Source organism: Athene noctua, chromosome 23, assembly GCF_965140245.1.
Source record: "Athene noctua chromosome 23, bAthNoc1.hap1.1, whole genome shotgun sequence".
Taxonomy (NCBI): domain Eukaryota; kingdom Metazoa; phylum Chordata; class Aves; order Strigiformes; family Strigidae; genus Athene; species Athene noctua.
In genome coordinates, this window is record NC_134059.1 from 2,636,346 (window position 1) to 2,657,318 (window position 20,973).

Below are 20,973 nucleotides of genomic sequence, written 5' to 3' on the forward strand. Positions count from 1 at the left end.
AGTTTTGTCCCCGTGTCCCTGCACCCACAATAGCACCGTGGTGGTGGGTTCCCACGCGAAGCCGTTGCCAGAGTAGCTCCTGGCCGCCCTGTTCTCCACACAACTTTTATTTGATTTTAGAGGAAAACGTTGACCTTAACAAAATACCGACTTAAACATCTGATGGCACATACGCTTGGCAACCAGCCCGCAGGTTTCAGGGAGCCGTCGCGGCTGAGCCCCGCAGGATTCATTCCGCCGTGGGAGCGGGATGCGGTGGGATTCCCACCGGCGTGGGGCCGGGGCAGCGCCGGGGCTCTCGCGGCTGACCCGGAGGGGGACGACGGCGGGGCTATGCCGGGGCCCGGGGGTGGAGGGGGGGTCCCCGGCACCGGTGGCGAGGCCGTCCCGCCCGGTGCCCTCCTCCGCCGGGCCCTCGGGGCGGCGGCCGCCGTGACATCAGTCCGGGCCGGCGCCGAGCGCAAAGCGCCGCCGCCCCGCGACCCGCCTTCCCCCGCCGCCAACAAAAGCCCCCGAGCGGCCGCCGGCCCCAGCCCCGCTCCCGGCACCGGCCCGGCCCAGCTGCAGGTAGGTGCGGGGCGGGGGGCGGGCGCCGGGCCCCGCGGAGCGGCGCGGAGCCCCCTCCCCTCCTCCTCCTCTCCCCTCCCGCGGGCGGCCCCGGGTCCCGCTGCGGAGCCTCCGGGGCTGCCGCTCCTCCCGGCCCGGGGCGGGCAGCGCCCCCCAATCCCATCCCATCCCATCCCTCCGAGCTGCTGCATCCCCGCTGCTCCCCACCCTGCGCCCCCCGCCCTCCGGCTGCGCCCCCCAGGCGCCTCCCTCGGGGTGCGGTGTGGGGCTGGGGGCTGGAGCAGGGGCACAGCCCCCCAGGTGCCCGCGGGGTGGGTGCGGGTGCGGCGGGGCCCACTGAGGCACGAAGCGGCCCGAGCCTCTGTGCACATGGCGCCAGAGGCGGAAGCCAAAGCTCTTGCATCAGACCGGGTGAACTTTCCTAACCCGGCGGGGAGCGGGCACCGTGCTGCACGGGCACTTCCCATCAGGACGCGTTAACCTTAACCCCCGCCCGGCGTGTCTGTGCCCTTTCTGCAAAGGGAAACCTCAGGGTTGTGGGCTGGGGCTGGGCTGCGAGCCGAGTCCTTGCGCCCCGTCCCCTCGCCAGAATGTGGCCTCTGCCGTCGCTTGGCTTCGCCGCCGGAGTAAAGCTTAAACCTGGGGAGATGGGGCCAGCTCCAGCCTTTCTGCTGGCGCAGACTGATGTCTCCTTGCGAAGGCTCGCAGCGATGAGGACCGGGCTGGGCGCACCCTGAGCACAGCTTCAGGTGCCGCTTTCCAAACCTCAGAGCTGGCAGCAGGGCCAGCGTGTCGCAGGGTTAATTAGCGCTTGGCAAAAATACCGGATGCTGCCAGTATTAGATAGAGGGAGAGACGGACTGGGTGAGATGGGCTTGGGCCGCTGCACCCCCTGGCTCTTTTGGCGGTGAGGCCGGAAAGGTGAGGTGGTGCCTGTGAGCACTCCCAGCCCTGGGGAGCACTTGCTGCTTCACAAGTAGCTCAATGCTCGGTGCCGCGGGACAGGCAGCATGGTGCCTTCCCCTTCCCGTGGGTCAGTGGGCACCGTCTGTCCAGCCTGGGGCTCGCAAACGGCCTCTCCTGTCTTCTCCTGGGTCAGGGCCCCTCTGACCGGGATGTCAGTGCCTGGGCTTTGCCCCTGCAGCGGCTGAGCTTGGCTCCCTGCTCCTGGGAGGCAGCACAAAATGATGAGGACGTGACCGATCCGGGCAAAGAAGGGCTTTGCAAAAGCTACAGTGAGCTTGATCAGGTTATGGATTTTGATTCCTGCAGGAGTCTGTAGCTTTTCTTAGCATACCTTAAAATGCTTTTGGCTCTTGTTCTGTATAAAATCGGGATTTCTTTGAGGAGCCCAGTTGTGATAGCAAACTTTCAAGTTGCCTTTGTAACCAGAGCTTGGGAGCAGTCAACAGGCAAGGGTGGGGTGGTCTGCAGGCTTGTTGGGGCTGATGGGTGCTTGCCCACAGCCACGTCTGGCAGGCGGCTCAGCACGGTGCTGGCCCCTTCCCTGGCACCGTGAGCTGAAGGCTGCCTTAGCAGTGGCAGCAGAAGTAATGCCTGTGTTGGTTTGGGATCTGTAGAGTAGATAAGCTACATGTGAGGATCACTCTGGACCTCAGATCCTCCCGACTTCCTCCCCTCCTCTCACGGCAAAGCCGTCGGAGATGTGTGATCTGATACAGCTGCATCTCCTGGGTCAGTTCTTTGATTTTTCCATGGTGACACCATGTCCCAGTGCTCACCAGCCTCAGGACTCCATTATCCTCTTACTCACCAGTTCCACATCACTGTATCACAAATGACCTTCATTTATCCTCAGTTACACTGTTGGCAGCCCAGAGTCTCCTCGCATCACTGCTTCACCCACCTGGTTACACAGCAGGGGGACAGTTCTAACTTGCCTCTTGTAGGGTTATTTCCACTTGTATCCAGGTGATGTGGAAGCTGCTCTGTGACAGATGCTGTTTGTCTGGTGGTAATCAGACCCCAGGGCTCAGGGCTCCTACTGTGGTTTCCTCCCCTTTGACTTGTCCCTTTGCCAGGCCATGTAATAATCCTGCGTGAACTGCTGTGAACATCATTAGGAGAGAATTTTGTGCAGCACTGATGGTGCTTTTCTGCCATCCACTTGTATTAATGCTCTCACTGGAAAAAAAAAAGAACATTAAAAAAGAACGTTTTACATGGGCCAGCATGAGTCTCCTGTTGCTCAGTGATCTCCAAGTGATTGCTCTGCAATTAATTACTGTAGGATTTTAGTGGAACATCTGGGCACGTATGTGCGAAAGGTTTTCCAGCTATTGCAGAAGCTTGAATGGTTGAGCTGACATCCTGGTGGCTGCAGGTAAAGTTCACTGGAGGGTGTAGGGGGAGAACCTGCAGTGCCCTGAGTGCTCCCGTAGGAGGGAAGCCGCAGTCAGATGGTGGCGGGTGCTGCTTCAGCTCTAGCAGTTGAAAACAAGCTGCTCTCAGGCAGGTAAAGCGGTGGCGGGAGATGAGCACACTGACCTTTCAACCCACTCTAAGGAGGGGGTGACCATGTGTTCCTGCTGCCTGAAGGCTTGGCTTCATCTGCTCTCTGCTTCCCCTTAGAGCCCAGGTTTAGATGACATCCCGAAGCACCAGGACATACTGGTTTATGCCCGGTTGTTCAGACTGCCTCCCAAACTGGTGTGACACAAGCCCATCTGAAACATGGGTGGGCCTTTAGCTTTGACCCGGTGAACTGTACTGCTGCAGTCAGACATCAGACACTGAAATTAATCTCCAAAAAGTGTCAGGCTTTTGTGGTTCTGCACAAGCCTCTCTTGTGTCCATGCTTTACAGCAGTACAGCTGTTGATAAAAGGATGGTATCTTGGATTTTGAGGCCCCTTGCCTTATCCAGAGCAGATGTTGGACTGGCTCACAGGCTGAGCCACGCTTGGCACGAAGGATGCTCTCTGTAGGGCTCTGGTTGTGTTTGCTGCGAAGCTGTGGTACATGAGATGTGGAGCTGCAGGAGGGAGGAAAATAATCTTGGTTTTTGGCAGCCCTGGGTGTCTCTCTTGCCTATGCTCAGTGAGGTTTTTGGCTGCAGGACAGTCACCTCCTGTTCCTCATTCTGCATGGGTCTAATAGTGATTTGGAGAAGTGTGACTGCGGTCACCAAGTACTGCAATTGGGCAAAATATGGTGCTCAGCTTCATGGTGCAACATACTCTGAAAAAAATGTTGAAAGAGTTGCAAACTCTCTGACATACCTTAAAGTAGTCATTAATTAGGGAATTGGAATAACGGGTCTGTGTAGAGGGCTATTGTAAGGCTTCTGCTGCTGAGATGGCTGGTGCAGGTCCCAGGCTCTGTGAGCAGAGTGCTCCTATTCTTTTTTTTCCTGCTAATACTGACCTGTAGCATAAACTGCTTTTTAGTCTCTCATGTGGCCTGCCAGGCTCTCAGAATGTGCCTGTGTATGTTGTTCACTAAGAGGGAATTCCCAGCAACTTAAATCTTATCTCAGCTTTTCACTGTGCCCAGCTGTGAGCTATCACAAGCCCACATATCCCCAGGAAAGACTCTTTTTCATGGTCTCTCCCCCAAGAAACCCAGGAGGTCTCGCTGGGATGTGGCTTTGCTGGGGCTGCATCCGTGCTTCTGGGGGCTTCATGGTGGGAGTTAACTGCTGAAAAATCAGTGAAGTTGGTTAAACTGTGTGGAGGCACCTGCAACCTTCCCATGGTGGATGGAAGAAAATAAGCAGCAAAAGGGCTTGAACTGCTCTTGTGGCAAACACCAGATGAGCTTCACCCAGAAGAATCTTTTTTCCTCCTGTAGACTTACAGGCAGCTCAGAGGAAGGTGTTCCCACTGCCAGTGTCTCGGTTTGACCTGATGAACCCTGCTGTTTGGGACAAACAGAGTCTCATCCTTTGCTGCCACTGTAAAGGGGGGGAAAAAAAATGTGTCATGGGGGCAAAGGGGAGCGGCTGGCTCCAAACTGTGCCAGGCAGTTTGTCCCTGAGCGTGCCTGCAGGTGCCCTGGCTGTGGAGTGATGGCAGGGGGCTGCCAGCGTGAGGCTGCTCACCAAAATCAGGGCTGGTGAGTCCCGGAGCTGGGGTCTGCTGGCTGTTGCGTTTGGAAAGGGATGGGGGACCCTGAGAAATGGTAGCCAGCATTGTGTTATTCCTGACAAGGGGTCTGACACAGGTGGGCATGGGGGCAAAGGGGGCCTGTGGGCTCCCATGCCATGGAGGTGCGGGCGTCCCCACTGCCTGGGCTGGCAGGGGGATGCCGCTGGATATTTCTGCCCCCCAAGGAAACTCCTGAACCAGGTCGGGCCTTGCTCCTGGTGCAGGGGGGGAAAAACAGGCTCTGGAGAGAAACAGTTTGTGTCCTTTTAAGGCAATCCAAAGGCTGGGACTGGAACCATCAGGCAGGAGGGGAGGGATTTGGTACGGCTGCGCAGTGGTGGGAAGCCCAGGCTGCAGGGTGTTCAGAAAGGAGACTTCCCGCCTGGGCTGCTGCCATCACACCCCAGACAGCTCCTGGGGACTCTGGAGCCAGCAGAGCCTCTCCAGCCCCGCTCCCAGTACCCTCCCCAGCTCTGTCTGTCCCATGCTGAGACCCTCTGTGTGTCCAGGAGCTGGAGCTGGGCTAGAGCGGGGCCTCTGCGCAGCCCTGCCAGCACGTCAGCCCTGACCCACGCCCTGCCTGCCCTGCCTGCTATTATAGCCAGGCTGAGATCAATTTCCCTTTTGTATTGCCTGACAAAATACCCTTACACACGGAAAAGCTCAACTTTCCCATATCCTGGAAGGTACAGAGATCTCGCTGTGCCTGTGAGAAGAGGGTTTGCAGCATTTTGTCCTCCCTCATCTCTCCTTATGACATTCATACAGCATCCAGTCCTGTTGTGTTTAGCATCCATCTCCCTGACTGCCCGCCAGGCAGGGCAGTGCCACCAATTCAGCCTTTGGGTGGGGGATTGGAGACCCAGAGATGGGGCTTCACCTGCCCAATGTGACCCAGGGATTGGGAGCTGCTGCCAGGAGTGGGCTCATTCACCCCGACAGACCCAGATCCCCTTCCTCATAGCTATGCAGCGAGCCGAGGGAGGTGGCGAGATCCTGCACGTGCTGTGAGGTGGCACACAGTGTAGTGTGAAAGTGGTTTTTGGTATTGGGGGCCTTTAGCTGTTCAGGAGTTGGGAAGCACATGGCTGTGCCTGCAATGGCGAGGGTGACTTCTGTTGCTTGTCCACACATGAGAACAGAATGGGGAATTACAGGAGTGTTGGTGGGGAGAGGCCTCTGGAGACCTCCCAAGCTGCAGCTTGTGCCCATTGACCTTTCTTATATCATTGGGCACTGCCAAGAAATGTTTTGTTTTGTTGTCTTTGTAGCAACACTAGGTTGCTGTTAGATCTCTTGACTACGCTCAGCCTGCCTGCCTTTCTCAGAATCTCCTTGCTTGAATGTCATGAGGATTGTGTTGGCCTGGTCTTAAAGTATCAAAGCCTCTCTGGGTTGGAGCTCTGCTTCTTGTGTTAGCTGCTCATAGTATCTTGGGGTTACCTGCAAATCTGCAGATCAAGGGACCTCTTAATCATGTCTCATCAGATACATTTCAGGAAAAGAGGAGAGAGAAATAGAAGCATTTATACCCTGCCAGGGAGCTGCATGGTAGCTCAAGTTGGAGCCTGTGTTCCTGGGGCTGCTGATTTCCCAGACTCCGTGGCTGTACCTGCAGTCCTGGAGGGGACTGAGAAGCCTCAAGTATGGGGGGAACCTGTGAGCAGTTGGCCAGGCAAGGCACACACTAATGATGCTGTGGGGGACACGAGGCTGCTGTTTGGTGGTATCAGGGGCCAGCTCCTGCCCTTTGGGCAACCCTGTTTATACTCCTGCCCCGTGGTGGCAGAAATGGGAGAGATGTTTGTGGAGGAGAAGCTTGAACTGTTTCCAGACAGCGTGACAGCCTGTGCCCTCTCCAGCATCCAGGATCAGTCACCCTGGCCATGCATTGCCCTGTCGAGGGGTAATAGCAGGGCTGCGATCTAATGAGGTGACGGGGCTGTGGGTACCTCCATAAGCGCCGTCTCCCATCATTGTCCTGCTTCCTCCCTTTTCCTGGCACAGAAAGGAGCTGGGAGGTGCCATGGCTTCCAGGACACGGGCATTTCTGCTGCTTCTGGCTGGTAGGACCACTGGTCCCCAGGAGGCAGCTGATACTGCTGGGTGCTGTAACGATGGGTCCCGTGGGCATCCTGAGTTCTGCTCATTACCAGCCCTGTGAAGCTGTGCAGACAGCAAACCTCCATGGGTGGTCTCTGCGTGCGCAGACGTGGAACGGTTGCCGGAGCACTGCTGGTGGGTGCCCACTCTGGCCACCTTGCTCTGCCCTGTTCCTGCCTCCTGCCTGGCCAGCGTCCTGCCTGACCTCCCCTGACACTGTTTCTGCCTGTGATTTTTCTGCAGGATGCCAAACTGGGGAGGAGGAAAGAAGTGTGGCGTCTGCCAGAAGGCAGTGTACTTTGCTGAGGAGGTGCAATGTGAAGGCAGCAGCTTCCACAAGTCCTGCTTCTTGTGCAGTGAGTACCAGCCCTTCCCTCGCCCCTCCCGTCCCACTTCCTGGCTCTCGCCGGCTGGGTGCCCCGTCACGTCCTGTTTATGGGCCGTGTAAACGCTCCTTAGGATTCCTTTACAAACAGCCCGGCTGTGGGAGCCATGTGGCAGTTTTTCTCCTTTTCTCCAGACTTGGAAGTTAGATCTGCTAAAGGAATACAAATCCCAGGACACCAGAGGCTCTCCAAGCTGTCAGGGCTGACCTCAGCCAGCACCCACACAAAGATTTGGTCTGTGCCTACACCAGGGAAAGGCTGAGTCCTCTAGACTATCTCCAGGTGTTCATGATTGGAGCATGAGACAGGGACTCTCCAAACGGTGATGGCAGGAGGTGGCACATTCCGTGCAATGCTCTGAGGTGATGTTAACTTTAGTCTTCTAAGTGGCTTTGCCACAATTGAAAAGGTGGTCATGGGGCTTGGAAACTGGCATGGGATCTGCTGCTGTGTCCCAGGAGATGATGGCAAGAAGATGTGGTCCTGTCCTGGCCCTTCTGCTGGTGGAAGGCCTACTGTGAAGTGCTAAAGCATCACCTCCAGCCTGCCTGAAAATCTGCTATTGTGGAGCGAGTTTCTGTTGCATGTTTGGACCCAAGTGTTGCCTCCAGGGAAGGGCAGCAGAACAGGATCTGGCTGTGGGTTAACTCGGTGCAGAGATCCTTCCTCTACCTGCTCTGCAGGATCCTACAAGTACTCTTGAGTTCATGCTGCAGGTCCCAGACACCCTTCCCTTCCCTTTGGGGATACCAGGGCAGCAGTGCAGCGACAGGCGAGTAGTTGTTACAGTGCTGAGAGCGGCTCCTTAAACCTGGGGCATCCACCTCCAGGGGGACTGCAGAACCTTTGAATAAAAAGATGACCACTGTCCTCAGCCTGTGTTTTACCAGATTTGTCCCCTGCCCTTGAAGACGGTCACATAACAGACCTAGTGATTCCCATGTGCTAACAGGCATATGCACATTGCCTGTGTCTGCTGGTGGCTCATCAAGACACTGCACGTGACACAGAGCAGCAGGAGCAGAAGTGCATCCTCAGAGCAGGGCCCCACTGAGGTTTAACAGTTTCTCAGCTGATCCCTGGACCCTGTTCCCAGTCTCACCCTCCTGTTGCAGCCCGGAGCAGAGATGTGATCTTTTCTATACGGTCAGGGTCTATAAGCAGGCAAGCAGCTAGGACTAATATCAGTAGACCTGTTCCAGCAGGGAAATACCAGTGTCCTCGTGGGGCCAATCCTCGCCGTGGTCCTGTGTCCGCCTGGCTCGGATACTGGATACTGCTTGGCCAGCCTGCCTGGGATGTGGCACGCGCGGACGGATGAGGACGTGAGAGAGGCTGTTGCTGCATCTCTGCTCCCTGTCCAGCACCAAGAGTGGCCAGCATGGCTGGTAGCTCTTGCATGTGGGAGTTCCCAGGCTGGAAGCCTTGTTTTAGCTCCAGACCACGAAGAAGGAGAGTTGTGGAGAGTCTTTCCCCAGGCGGGCAGGGCGATGGCAGGCTGTGTCCTTACTGCGGCCGCTCTCTGTAGCAGGAAATCGTGTTTCTTCTGCAGCCTCAGATAAAGAGGGTGAGGAATGTTACCCTCATCTCCCCACCACCACTGGCTTTTACCTCTGTATCAATGGAGGACCTCAGCGTGGGGACAAAGATCTTCTTGCACTGTGTCTCCCCTTTCCTGCAGCCCCCGTGCATGCAGCTGGATTGCTAGGGAAAGCTTCTGCTGCATGATGCTGGCACCCAGAGCACAGGGTGGGCCTCCACGTGCCATGAAATCAGGTAAAAGGCATTGCGTTGAGGAGGGAATACATGGCCAAAGTGGGAAGGAAAGTCATCCCGTGTCTGCTCACGGAAGCAAGTCACCAGGGAGTGGTCCTGAGCCGACTATAGCCAGGGCTCCTGTACCTGTGCTCTGCAGACGTATGTAATCACAATCCACGTGTACCCCAGCGGTTCTGCCCTCCCCAGCTGCGGGGTCCCCAGTTTAGGCCATGGCTTGCATGCCAGCCCACAGTGCTGCCTGCTGCTCCCAGTCTGGTGCCACAGGCTGTGAGTGAAGCTGCGTTCCCAGCCTGCTCCCCAGTGCTGCAGTTGGGCCTCATCAGGGAACTTGAAGTCATTATCTTTAGCGGAGAAAAACAAATACTTTGACCTGATCTGCCAAAAAAATAATCAAAAAGGAGCCAAACCTACCACAGTGCATTAGATCGGCTTGGGGAGTGACTTGGTGATTGACTCAGTGGCATCGATCCAACTGAGTCAATAGTACATGGCAGAAATGTAATGTAATGAGACCGTTTGGCCTCTGAAAGTAGCAGCAGCTCTTGCCTAATTGTTTTGTGGAGCAGCTCTGCTGCGTTTAGAAAAACAAAGGGTCCTTAACTCAATGAGTGTGGCACGATGGAATTTCTGCAATGTAGAAACCCAGGAGCTGGGGGTTGATTTCTAGGAAGCAGACCAGGAAAGAATGTTTCTGCTGCTTCTCAAAGCAGTCTCCGGCTAGTACAGATGAGGGACCGTGAAAGCTTAGGTTAGAGCTTTAAATCCATCCAGCATGGTGGGAGAGAAGGGCAGATGCCACTAAGATAATTCACTCCCACCCCTAGGACAAAGCTCTTTAAATGTGCCCAAATTCCCCTCCTGGAGGGTCTGTCTGAATGCAGTGTTGCTCCTGGGGAGCTCCAGGGTAATGCAGAGAGAACTCCAGCACCAGCCCACGAGCCTGGCAGCTATGGGACGGGTTAACCAGAGCTGATTTTTCTCAACGGGGATGTGTGCTCCATGCCCAGCTCCTGCCGTAGGGGGACAGAGAGGAGCCTGTAGCCAGGAGAGGACCCTGCCAGATCCTCCTTAGATGGCAGGAGATGTTTCCCTTTCCACCTCCTTCTCCCAGCAGCAGCACACGGGGTTCTCCGTGGCCCCAGAGGAGAAGCACCATATTTAGTAATTGGGCCGAGGAAGATTGCCTCTCGCCCCCGTGGTTTGTGCTCTCTGCTGTGTTTGCATTCCTGTGATATTGGTAAAGGCCAAGAAACTTTTCTGCTGGTGAAGAGGCCAACGGGCTGCTGGGAGCCTCAACATTTAAGGCATGTAAGCGGGATGGGGAAGGGCTGTGTCGCAGCTGTAACAGGATCTGTTTCAGGGCTGGCTGCCAGTGCTGTGGACTCTGCCCCAGGCATCTGGATCCTGCACTGGGGCAGGTAAACACTGGAGATCACTGCGAGCCTGTCTGGGTGCTGCTCGCCTCCCGCTCCAGCTTGCTGGGCGGCGTGTTCCGGGAAGGGTTTGGAAGCTGACATGGAGGCTGAGATCAGAGCTGGGACAGGAGTCAGGAAAACCTAAAGATTGGGAGAAGAGTCTGTGTGGCCTGAGCCCCAACACCAAGCTCAAGCTCTGCATGGGCTCAGCTGGGACCCCAAGCCTGGCTGCTGTTTCCTCCTGTCCCTTCTTACATCCCATATTGATCCGATCCCCAAGGCTTGAAGACCCGGCTGAGTCAGTGTTCCTTACATGAGACCACCCTGTGCACACATACTAATCGTGGCACTGACCCAGGGTGACACGTTCACATGAACTCTTCACCATGTTCTTGGGGTCTAGAGAGGCAACTGTGCCTAGCATAATGTGTCAAAGAACTGACTGTGTCAGCCGTGGTGATGGCTGCAGGTCTGCTTTTAGTCTGAACACAAGGAAAAATATATTTATTTGCTTACATTACTTTCTCCCCGAGTGCCTATTGCTTTGTATTTGGAGTGGACCAGGAGTGTGGCAGAGCTGCAGCTGCAGTGGGACAGGGTTGTCCATCCCTGTGCTCATGAATCCTGCAGTGATTTGTAGGGAAATTTCCACCCCCACTGGTTTAAGTGCATCTCCAGGATACCAGCAACAAGAGGGTTAACAGAGCTTTTTCTTAGTATCAACCTTGTAGCTTTGGTGGTTGCTTCCTTTTAAAGCCAGACAATGTTCTTGTTTCGATCCTTATCTCTGGCTGTTTTGCATGCACTCAGTTTAACAAGGATCTTGTCTAGGGTTTCCTTACTCCTTGAAAGCTGAGCTGTGCCATCCCTTGTGAGGACTTGTTTACTCCGGCTAATTAGTGAGCTTTGGATGAGCAGGCGAATGGCACGGCCCTCCCCTCTTTTCTAGTGGTCTGTAAGAAGAACCTGGACAGCACCACCGTTGCTGTGCATGGAGAGGAGATCTACTGCAAGTCCTGCTACGGCAAGAAGTACGGTCCCAAGGGCTATGGATACGGGCAGGGAGCAGGGACCCTGAGCACTGACAAGGGAGAGTCTCTGGGAATCAAATATGAAGAGTGAGTTTAAGTTTTGTTTTTGAAACTGGGGCTATTGTGGGCACCTTCTGTCCGTTTGTGAAGCTTAGCCGTGTGGCCTGTGCTGAATTTCCAGCAGTATCTAATCTGGAGAGTGCTGTGGCCTGCCCTGCCTTTCTGCTCCTCGGGGGAAACCCGCTGAACCATATTTGTGGGGTGGGATGGGGCTTGACGAGACATGTCCCTGTTGCCTCAGTGCTGCCCATCCCCTCCGAGCACACAGCTGTGAAGCTGGAGTTTCCATGGGGCTCAACACACAGCCTAAAGCTCCAGGCCCTTCAAAACTGGATTGGGATTTGTGATCCCGTAGCTTTTCCCTCCTCTGTCTTGCTTGTGCAGCCCTGATCATGAACTCCCTCCCATCCACAGGGGCCAGCCCCACCGACCCACCAACCCTAATGCTTCCAGAATGGCCCAGAAGGTCGGAGGTGCTGATGGGTGCCCTCGCTGTGGGCAGGCAGTGTATGCAGCCGAGAAGGTGATTGGAGCTGGAAAGGTAAGAAGTGGGATGGAGTGGATGGGGCACACACATGCCACAGGTCGCTGTGTGGTAGGGACGCCTTCACAGAAGGTCTTGACCTGACCCACAGGCTGCTGCAGGCTGGGCTGCCAGCACCTCTGCCTGGGCTTGGGGTCTGGTGGTCATGTTCACCTGGAAGCCTTGCACCAAAAAGAGATCTTGGCATGTCTGGAAACCACATTCTCCAGGCTGTGTCACTCTTACAGACTTGTAAATGGAAGAGAAATTCATTTTATACTAAATATTCAGAGCACTGCTCAGCAGAGGTCACAGTGGACATCCTTGCTGCTAAATGTGTTGGGAGGATGAGCAGTGGCGTGGACCGTGGCCACTGCTACCACTAACTGAACAAGTGCAGTGTCTAGTGAGTCTTCTCCACCCTCTGCCAAGGACTGGAGTGCCACAGCCCAAATTCGGGGCAGGGAATGAATTCCAGTGGTCAGCGCTGCCCATAGGCAGGGCAGGGTGGTTGGAGGCGGGCATGGGCTCGGTGCCTCTCCCTTGGGCTGCTCTGCTGGCAGACTGGGTCTGCTCGGGGTCAGATGTAAAGGAACAAGGGAACAGCCCTGCTACTTCCTAGGTCAAGTTCATCACTTCACCACAGTCCTTTGCATGCCGAGCTGTGGGCTCGTCCTAGCCCAGCTCTGGGAAGCCCTCTGTAAGGCATGGGGACACTGCTCTGTCAGCCTGGGGAGCCCAGGGGAGGTCCCTGCCCTGGAGCACCCTCTGAGGGCAGGTACATAGGCAGAGCTTGCCCTGCCTTGGCAGCTTTGTGCCGCAGGGGACAGGACAGCCATGCTGGGAAAGTCTCACTGCCTGACTGGTGATGCTGGGTCACTCACTGACGCCCGTCATGCTCTGTCCTCCCTGGGGTTTCTGTGTTTGTCCTCTGTCCCCAGAGCAAGGAAAGAAGGCATCTAGTCAACAGAAAGGGCCTCCCAGCATCGTCATACCCTAGCTGGCAGTGCAGGTATTTGTGAGGGACATGTTGAGGGTCAGCCCTGGGTCAGAAGCCAAACTTACCCTTAAAATCATGACCTGGGCTGCCTGGTAGGCTTCCGGCCTCAATGTTTAAGGGGAACCAAAGCTGGCAAGCAATTACCCTCACACAAACCCGGGGAGGATTCCAGAGCATGTATTTCATGTACTAATGTTTGCTGGATGACTCCATCTGCTACCTCCTCCTCCAGCCCCCTAATTTCACATTTTCTTCCAAAAAAGGTTTCTTGTTTTCCAAAGTGTTTATTTAAATTCCTCCGTGAGCAGCTCTGGCTACTCTAGGTCTGCTGGAAGGCTGTGAGCTCATTTATCCCCAGAGGACTGCTGGAGCTGTGGGGGGGTGTTATTTTTAACCACTGGCTGATTTCTGCATTCTTAGTATCTGTTTGCTGCCTTCCTTGGAGCTGTAGTTGTGTAGGGGCAGGTGTCCCAACCCTGCTGCCACCCCCCCCAAGCACTGGATCTCAGCTGGATAACTCAGGGGATTTATCATGCTGCTCAAGAGAAAACAAACCCCAAAGAGGGGGGTGACTGATCCTTAAAAATGGTTTTACATAGTATCCTACAGATTACTTCTGCAAGTGGGGGTGAAAGCTCTCTGAAACCAAATCAACATGGGAGCAGTGACCACACCTGACGTTTCCTCTCTGTATCTTCCCCCCGGGGCTGGGAGCACGACTCTTTCCAAAGAAAATCTTTCATCTCATTCCCACCTCTTTGCCAACCACTTTGGGTCAGAAACAGAAAAGTGACCCTGTTTGGTAGCCAAAGCATTGCTGCCTTGTCCCCGGGTGTTGTCTGACTGGGCTCTGCTCCTGTCCCGCAGTCCTGGCACAAGTCCTGCTTCCGCTGTGCCAAGTGTGGCAAAAGCCTGGAGTCCACCACCCTGGCAGACAAAGACGGGGAGATCTACTGCAAAGGTGAGTGCTGCCCTCCCGCTGGCTGGTCCTGGATTCCAAAGGGTGGAGGCAGGGGGCGAAAACCCCTGTGCAGGGAACCAGGATGGGACTGGGGTGTGGGGAGGTGGTGGCCCCAGCAGCTGCATATGGGGACTGGATGTGCTGCCTGGCCTAGAGCCGGGGCTTCCCGCTGTGTCTGGGCCTCTCTGTCTGCCCAACAGGTATGGCAAACCCTGTCCTGTTTAGGCAGTGCCTGCTTTGAGAGGAGGACCTGCTCGTGCTCAGCCGCTGGCCTGACCTGTCTCTCCCTTCCCGTCCTCTGCAGGTTGCTACGCCAAGAACTTTGGTCCCAAGGGCTTTGGCTTTGGGCAAGGTGCCGGCGCGCTCGTCCACTCGCAGTGAGGCACCAGGAGCTGGGCTCTACTTGCCCAGGGCTTGTCTATACCAGCCTGTGCTGCCCAACCCTTCCCACACCCGCGGTGAGCATCCTCACCATCATCAGTAACCACCTGCTGCTTCACAGCATGAGCCCCTTCCTCTCTGCCCTGACCCAGCACACCCCAAAGCCATGGGACTCCCAACATCGTCCCCATCAGGTCCTGCTGGTGTGGTGCCGGAGGGGGAGACAGCTCACACGCACCCACAGCGAGGCCCCTGTGCCCGAAACATTCTGCTCCGCGTTGCCCATCCCGCCGGGATGGGTGCTCAGCCGTGCCGTGTCACCGAGCAAGCAATAAACATCAAAGCTGACCCATGCCTGGCCTCGCTGGAGTTTATTCCCGTTCTGGGGCTGAGGAGGTGCACTGGGTGACTGGAGCTGGAGGTCAGGAGGTAGAGGGAGGATGGGAGATATTTGCAATCGTGGCTTGCAATTAAAGCACGAAGGCAGAAGCTGTTCTGTGCAATTTGACGTGGCTCAGCTGTGGCCGGCTGAGCTCTGTGGGTCGGCTGGGACAGGGTCTCCCCCTGCTCCCGCGGTGAAGAACCGTTTCAAAAGCAGCGGTTGATGCTGGGAGGCCCCGGACAGACCTTCTTGGGTGTGTTGGTAGCACAACACGTGTGCACACCCTATCGAACCCCCTATCAGTGCTTTTAGTGGCACCTCTCCAAACAGGCGTGCCCAGCAGTGCTGAATAATTAACAACTTTTCACCTACTCCCTGGATTTTTAGCAGCACTGTGGATCATTAAGCTGTCAGTTTGGCAGCTTCCCAGATTTAATTCATTTTCAGCAGAGCTCTTTACTTTCTTTCTCTGATTCTTTCTTTTGACTGGTGTGGCATACCCACAAGATCAGCCTTGCTGCAGCTTAGAGTTATGAACTCCACAGGGAACTTAGTTTTGCTTTTTTTTTTTAAAAGTTATAAACATTGTGGTTGAGTAAATGAGATGGGTAGTGTTTTGAGAAGTACAACAGAGGCAGAAATGCTTTTATGGGGGAGGACTTGGGCTCCTTTATCAGCTTAAGCACTTTCTGCCGTTCATCCCACCCTCGGTTTTTACATGATGTTTTTGAAGCTGAGATGGGGAGTAAGCTCTTTAAAAATCTAAAAAAATCCCACCCCTCCTCAGGTTTTCTAGCCTGGGACTCAAATTCTAGCTGGTCCCATTGCTCTGGGGTGTGTGGCTGGGGTTGGGTGAGGCAATAGCAGATGGCACTTGTGCGTGGAGCAGACAGCCCCAGTTCAGGGATGCGGTAGTGGGCTGGGACCTGTAGCAAGGCGCCCCACATAGCGCCCTCGGTGTGGAGACCGAAACCTGGCTCCCTCCTTTGGCAGAGGCCATGCTCCCCTGCAGAGGCGGGGGTGTGTGTGTGTGTGTGTGTGTGTGTGTGTGTTAGAAAGCTGCTGCTTTCTCCATGAGTGTACAGTGGATGCTGCGCTGCTGTGGCAGTTCAGCTGGATGTGCCCCAGGCAGGGATTGTGCCTGAGCAATGCTCTTTAGTCAGTAAAGCTAGAGATAGTCTCCTCTTCTTGTAGTTGCAGAGGTTGTGTCGGAGAGAGGGGAGGTACTGGCATATCACGTGCGGTGGACGCTGTTGAGGCCGTTTGCTCCTGGAGGCCTGGTCAGAGCCAGGAGAAAATGCTGGATTTGGGTTTCATGGGGTCACAGCTGTAAGGTGGAAGGGCCCTGCAGAGGTCTCAAGTCCAACCTCCTGCTTAAGGCAGGGCTATCTCCAAAGGACAGGTTGATCAGAGCCCCTGGCATCCAGTCAGGTTTGGAAACCCTCCAAGGATGGGGATCCCACCACTATGGGTCTTCTCACAGCATTGCACCATACACCCAGAGGAGGTTATTTTCCTAATGTACATCAGAGTTTCCCGTGTGGCACCTGTGCCCATTGTCTCTCATCCTTTCACCATGCAGTGCTGTGTCTCCCTTCTCCACAGCCTTTCTCTAGGTAGTGGAAAACAAGTTTGGTCTCCCCCAGCCCTTTCTTCTCCAGGATCTCTGCTGAGCTTTCAGCCCCAGAGGTCCCAGGTGACAGCATGGACAGTGTGCTGGGACAGGGACCGTGCAGCGGGTGCTGCACACCTGCTGAAGTTGCACCGTTCACTTGAGAATGGCTCAGGGAGTGACAGAGACCAACATCCACAGCGTGAGCCCATGGGGACACCAGGACAGGCCTCCCTGGGGCTGTGCATCCAGATGGAGGGCACGAGGGTGGCTGGGGGAGGTGAGGGGGCAAGGCCCAGGAGAAGCAGGGGGGGATTAGAGGTGCTTTTTGGGCATCTCCTGCCTGAACTGCAGTGGGGCAGTGGTGACCATCTGCTACCCTCTGCTGGTTACTGCTCCCTGTGCACGGCACAGCCCGGTGCCGGTCAGCTGGACATGTCTGGACACCTGCACCCAAGTGTTGTCCAACTCCCTTTAGAGGCAGCAGAGCCACACTGCACCCAGCAGCACCCATCCCTCCCTGCTGCCGCGTGGGCGACTGCTGGAAAAGGGGCTGTGGGACCCAAACCTCCCTCTGAAGAGATGAACTAGAGTGTTGCCTGGGGGCTGGTGGTGGTGGTACTGCTCTGAGGGGTTGGACTGGAGCCCTCTGAGCCTCACGGCCAGTGGTGCTGGGGGGTCTTGTGACAGGGGATGCTCCACCGCCACTGCCCCGTCCTGGCCGTAAGTGTTTTGTGGGAATGTCACTCCTGTGGGTGCTGACCCAGCCTGGGGCAGGACTTAGTTCCCCCCAGCTGAGCCCTGGCAGCCCCCGTTACCTGCTGGTAAGGGCTCTGTGTGGACGCGATATTAATAGGGCTCGCAGCCAGCCCACAGAGCAAAGGCTTTTTCTTGCCAGCAGCCTGAGCAGTGAGTCCTGCTGGGTTTGCTGGAGGGCAGGAGCTGCAGCGTCGGCCTCCCGGGCAGCCTGGCAGGACAGCCTCCTGCCCTGCGGGTCTGGGAACGGACAGCCAGGGAGAGAGGAGCGGAGAAAGACTTTGTCAAAGGTCCTTTACATCCACGGCTGCAGGAAAATGACCTTCCCTGAGTGCCTGGAGCTGGAGAGGCAGTGAGCAGCGGAGCTGGGGCTCGGCGGAGGCGGTGGTTTGGCAGCCCTTGGCTCTCCTCAGGGTGGTGAGGAAAGAGACTGCTGGTGAACCAAAAGTGCCCACAGACATCCCAGCTCGCCAGAGCAGAGCCGGGAGTGACAGACCTGAAACTACCCCCCTCCCAAATTTCCAGGGCTCTTCAACCCTGGAGCTGAGCTTTACCTGCGTGTGGCAAAACAGCCTGGGATGCTCCTTTTCAGGTGTGTTGGGGGGGAACCCACACATCTGCTCTGCTCCTCCTAAAAGCTCTGGGGTGCTGGAGGTGATCTCTGGGCCCCCCCAGCTGTGCCTGGCCCCGCACTCCCTTCGGCTGTGGGGGTGCCGAGGGCCGCAGGGGAGCCGGGGCCGCCTGACGTCAGGAAACCGGGTCTGCTGGGACAGCCGGGACCTCTGCCAGCGTGGCGAGGTTGGCCCCGGGGAGCACGAACCAGTTCCTGGCTCCAGCTGCCACTGCCCTGCCCTCTTAATGAGGGATAATTAGGTGCATCTCATCAGCGCTGCAGACTTGCCCCCCAGCCATGCTGGCTGCAGGCGATGCCCCCGGCAGGGACCGGGGAGGATGGAGGGGCTGGGGCAAGAGGGGGTCCAGCTGGGGGGCACTGGGGGGGTTGGGGTCTGGTGGGGTCATGAGCAGGGTGATTCGGGAGGTGAGTGCTGGGCTAGCGGCTGCATGCCAGGGAGCTGTGAGCTGATCTGCAGGCTGCCAGCCCCAGACAGTGACCCCGGCATGTCCCCGGGGGGATTTTTCCCCCTTCCAGACCTCACCTGGGCAAAGGGACCCGCACCCTCAGCATCTGCAGGGGCACATCCAGCCGCCCAGCAGGCTGTGAGCATCACCCCCTTTGGCAGACCACAGCTAGCACGAAGGCCCCAGATGTCCCCGCTGACAACCTGGCACGCACGGTGAACCCCTCCGTGCCAGGCGCTGGCACGGGAACAGACGAACCTTCGGTGGCCGGGAACAAGACGGGCTGGAAGGGGACGGGTGTTTGGCTGCAGGGGAGGGTGGACTCAGGTGGGACGGGGCTGTGCTGTGCTGCCCCAGCCCTGCTCCCATGGTGTATCCCCCCCTGCAGAGGTCACAGGAGGCTGGGGGATGCTGGTCCTCGCTATGGGACAGGCTGGGGGCTTCAGAGCCCTGTCTGAAGGGATGTGGGAGATGGGAGCTCTGTGGGCTGAGGGCTGGGCCACCGCCCTTGAGTGCAGGGCCAGGTGGGTGGTGGGTGCAGAGCCATCACAGAGTGGTGACACCAGACATCTGTCTGCATATGTCCCCCTTTCTGGGGGACAGCCAACGGTCCCCACAGCCCCTGCATGGCTGTCACTGCACCCCCAGCCCCCCAGTCCAGCCAGCACTGCACCCTATAGCCCCTTCCTGGCTGGCATTGCACCCAGAGGCCCCTGCCCCTGCTGGCACTGCACCCTATAGCCCTGTCCCAGCTCTGCAGCAGCACTGCACCCCCAACAGCCAGCACTGCACCCCACCCCGGGCTGCTGTGCAGAAGTCTGCAGACCCATGCCCACAGCCTGCCTGTTCACACCAGGACCCTCGGGGCAGTGCCTGCCCACAGGCACCCTAAAAGCTGGTCCTGGGTGAAGTGGGGCTGTGCTGGGCCTGGCTGGGCTTCTCCTGGGCGTGAAGGGTGCCTGCACGGCAGGAGGGGCCAGGCGAGGCGGGGAGGAATGCGAGTGGGAGAGCAGCCGGGCATGTAGCAACAGCTCCTGGGGCGCGCAGAGCCGGGGATCCCACACGCTGCACGGGGCAGGGAGCAGAGCCCCGGCAACAGGGCTGGTGGCCGGCATGGGGCGCCCCATCACTTGCCCCCTCTGAGAGCCAGGCAGCGGAGGGCAGCAAGTCCCCCAGAGGCAGCACGACTGCCGTGGGGTTCTTGGCCCCGGGGAGGTCGGCTCCGACGTGGAGGGGCTGGAAATCCCCCAGCGGGTGATGCCTGGCTGCGTCGACACGAGGTGCTGAGGATCCCGGGGGGCTGAGGAGCAGCTATGACCCCTGAGAAGGTGCTGAGAGAGGGGGTGCTGGAGAAGCGGAGCGGGGGGCTGCTGCAACTCTGGAAGAAGAAGCGGTGCCTGCTGACGGAGAAGGGGCTGCAACTCTTTGAGCCCAAGGGCTCGCGGCGCAAGGAGCTGAGCTTCGCCCGCATGAAGGCGGTGGAGTGCGTGGAGTGGAAGGAGCGGCACATCTACTTCACGGTGGTGATGGACGACAGCCACGAGATTGACTTCCGTTGTGCCCAGGAGAACCCGGGCTGGAACGCCGAGATCACCATGGGCCTCGTCCGCTTCAAGAACCAGCAGGCAATCCAGGTCGTCCGCGCCCGGCACAGCTGCCGAGCAGGTACTGGACCTTCCACCGTGCCGCGGGTCGGGGTGCGGGACCCACCAGAGGATGAGGACCCTGGCTGCTGGGTCCCATCTCTGAGTGGTTCGACTTCCCCATGGGAATCACAGAAGGAGTCCCACGAATGGGGAAGGGTCTGCAGGGTGGTGATCTTGTGTCCCCCTGCACTGGCTGGGCTCTGCCCTTCCCATCCCCCGCTGGGTTTCACCTCCCTGCATCCCTGGAGAGGGACTTTCTAACGCCCTCCCTCTGTCTGGGGTGGCCCTGAGGAATGTGGGGGCTCTTTGCCATCTTGCACGTGGGAAGGTGCTGAGGACCGTGGCTGGCTCTGCTCCCCAGCTCCCCTCGGGGCTGGATCCTGCCCCAGGTCCCAGTGCTGGCCAGGTGGGTAACAAGCACCTTCTCTCCGCAGTGGTACAGTTTGACGCAGCCCCCGTGGGACAGCCTGCGGACACGCAGCATCCGAAGAGCAGGATGGAGATGACCCTTGGTCCGGTGGGCAGTGGGGAGAATGGGATCCCGGCGGGCAAGTGAGGCCACTGCTGTCTGAAGCCCAGGGACAGGGACGGTGGCCCTGGGGTGGCCAGTGCAGGCGCTGGGTCCCCCCATCCTGGGGCAGGACAGAGGCACCGCAGGAGCTGGGCTGGCACAGCTGCAGGGGTCAAGCCATATCCCCTTGGCACGATGGGGCAAAGAACACAATCGGGGCCACTACTCGGGAGGTGACATCCCTGCCTGAGGGCCCACTGTCCTTCAGCTGACATGGCCAGGACCCTGATGGACTGGTGGGGACACCCAGGCCTTTCCTGCAGGACAGGATGGATGGATGGATGAGGTTGAGCCTGAAGGAAGCAGTGTGACGGTGAGCTCTGCTGAGCACCAGTGGCACTGGGACAGATGGATATGGCTGGGGACAAGGGTCCCCCTCAGCACCCACATTGAGAAGGGACTGGAGAGCTGCTGCTGCAGCAGGGACCCCTCTGGGCACCGTACCCGATGACACAGTGACTTGGCTGTCCTGCTCTGGGCTGTCCTTGGGCTAGTGGGGTCGCTGGGGAAGGCAATGGGGACCCCAACTGCCTGTACCAAAAAATGTCCCCAAACAGGACCTCCTGCTGCTTACCCTGGTATTGCTTTGATTTGTGGGACCCTGCAGAGTAT

General features: G+C 57.4%; 2 protein-coding genes across 2 annotated transcripts; both read left to right on the forward strand.

The window, feature by feature from the left end:
• The first annotated feature begins 414 nt into the window (after positions 1-414).
• On the forward strand, positions 415-14,662 carry CSRP1 (cysteine and glycine rich protein 1). The gene is made up of 6 exons (XM_074925379.1): positions 415-567; positions 7,022-7,134; positions 11,308-11,476; positions 11,864-11,990; positions 13,840-13,933; positions 14,238-14,662. Exons 2-6 carry the CDS (start codon positions 7,023-7,025, stop codon positions 14,312-14,314), a joined length of 579 nt encoding a protein of 192 aa, XP_074781480.1. The 5' UTR covers positions 415-567; position 7,022; the 3' UTR covers positions 14,315-14,662.
• A 4,709-nt stretch (positions 14,663-19,371) lies between these two features.
• PHLDA3 (pleckstrin homology like domain family A member 3) lies at positions 19,372-20,934 on the forward strand. The gene is made up of 2 exons (XM_074925628.1): positions 19,372-19,809; positions 20,225-20,934. Exons 1-2 carry the CDS (start codon positions 19,458-19,460, stop codon positions 20,344-20,346), a joined length of 474 nt encoding a protein of 157 aa, XP_074781729.1. The 5' UTR covers positions 19,372-19,457; the 3' UTR covers positions 20,347-20,934.
• The last annotated feature ends 39 nt before the right edge of the window (positions 20,935-20,973 follow it).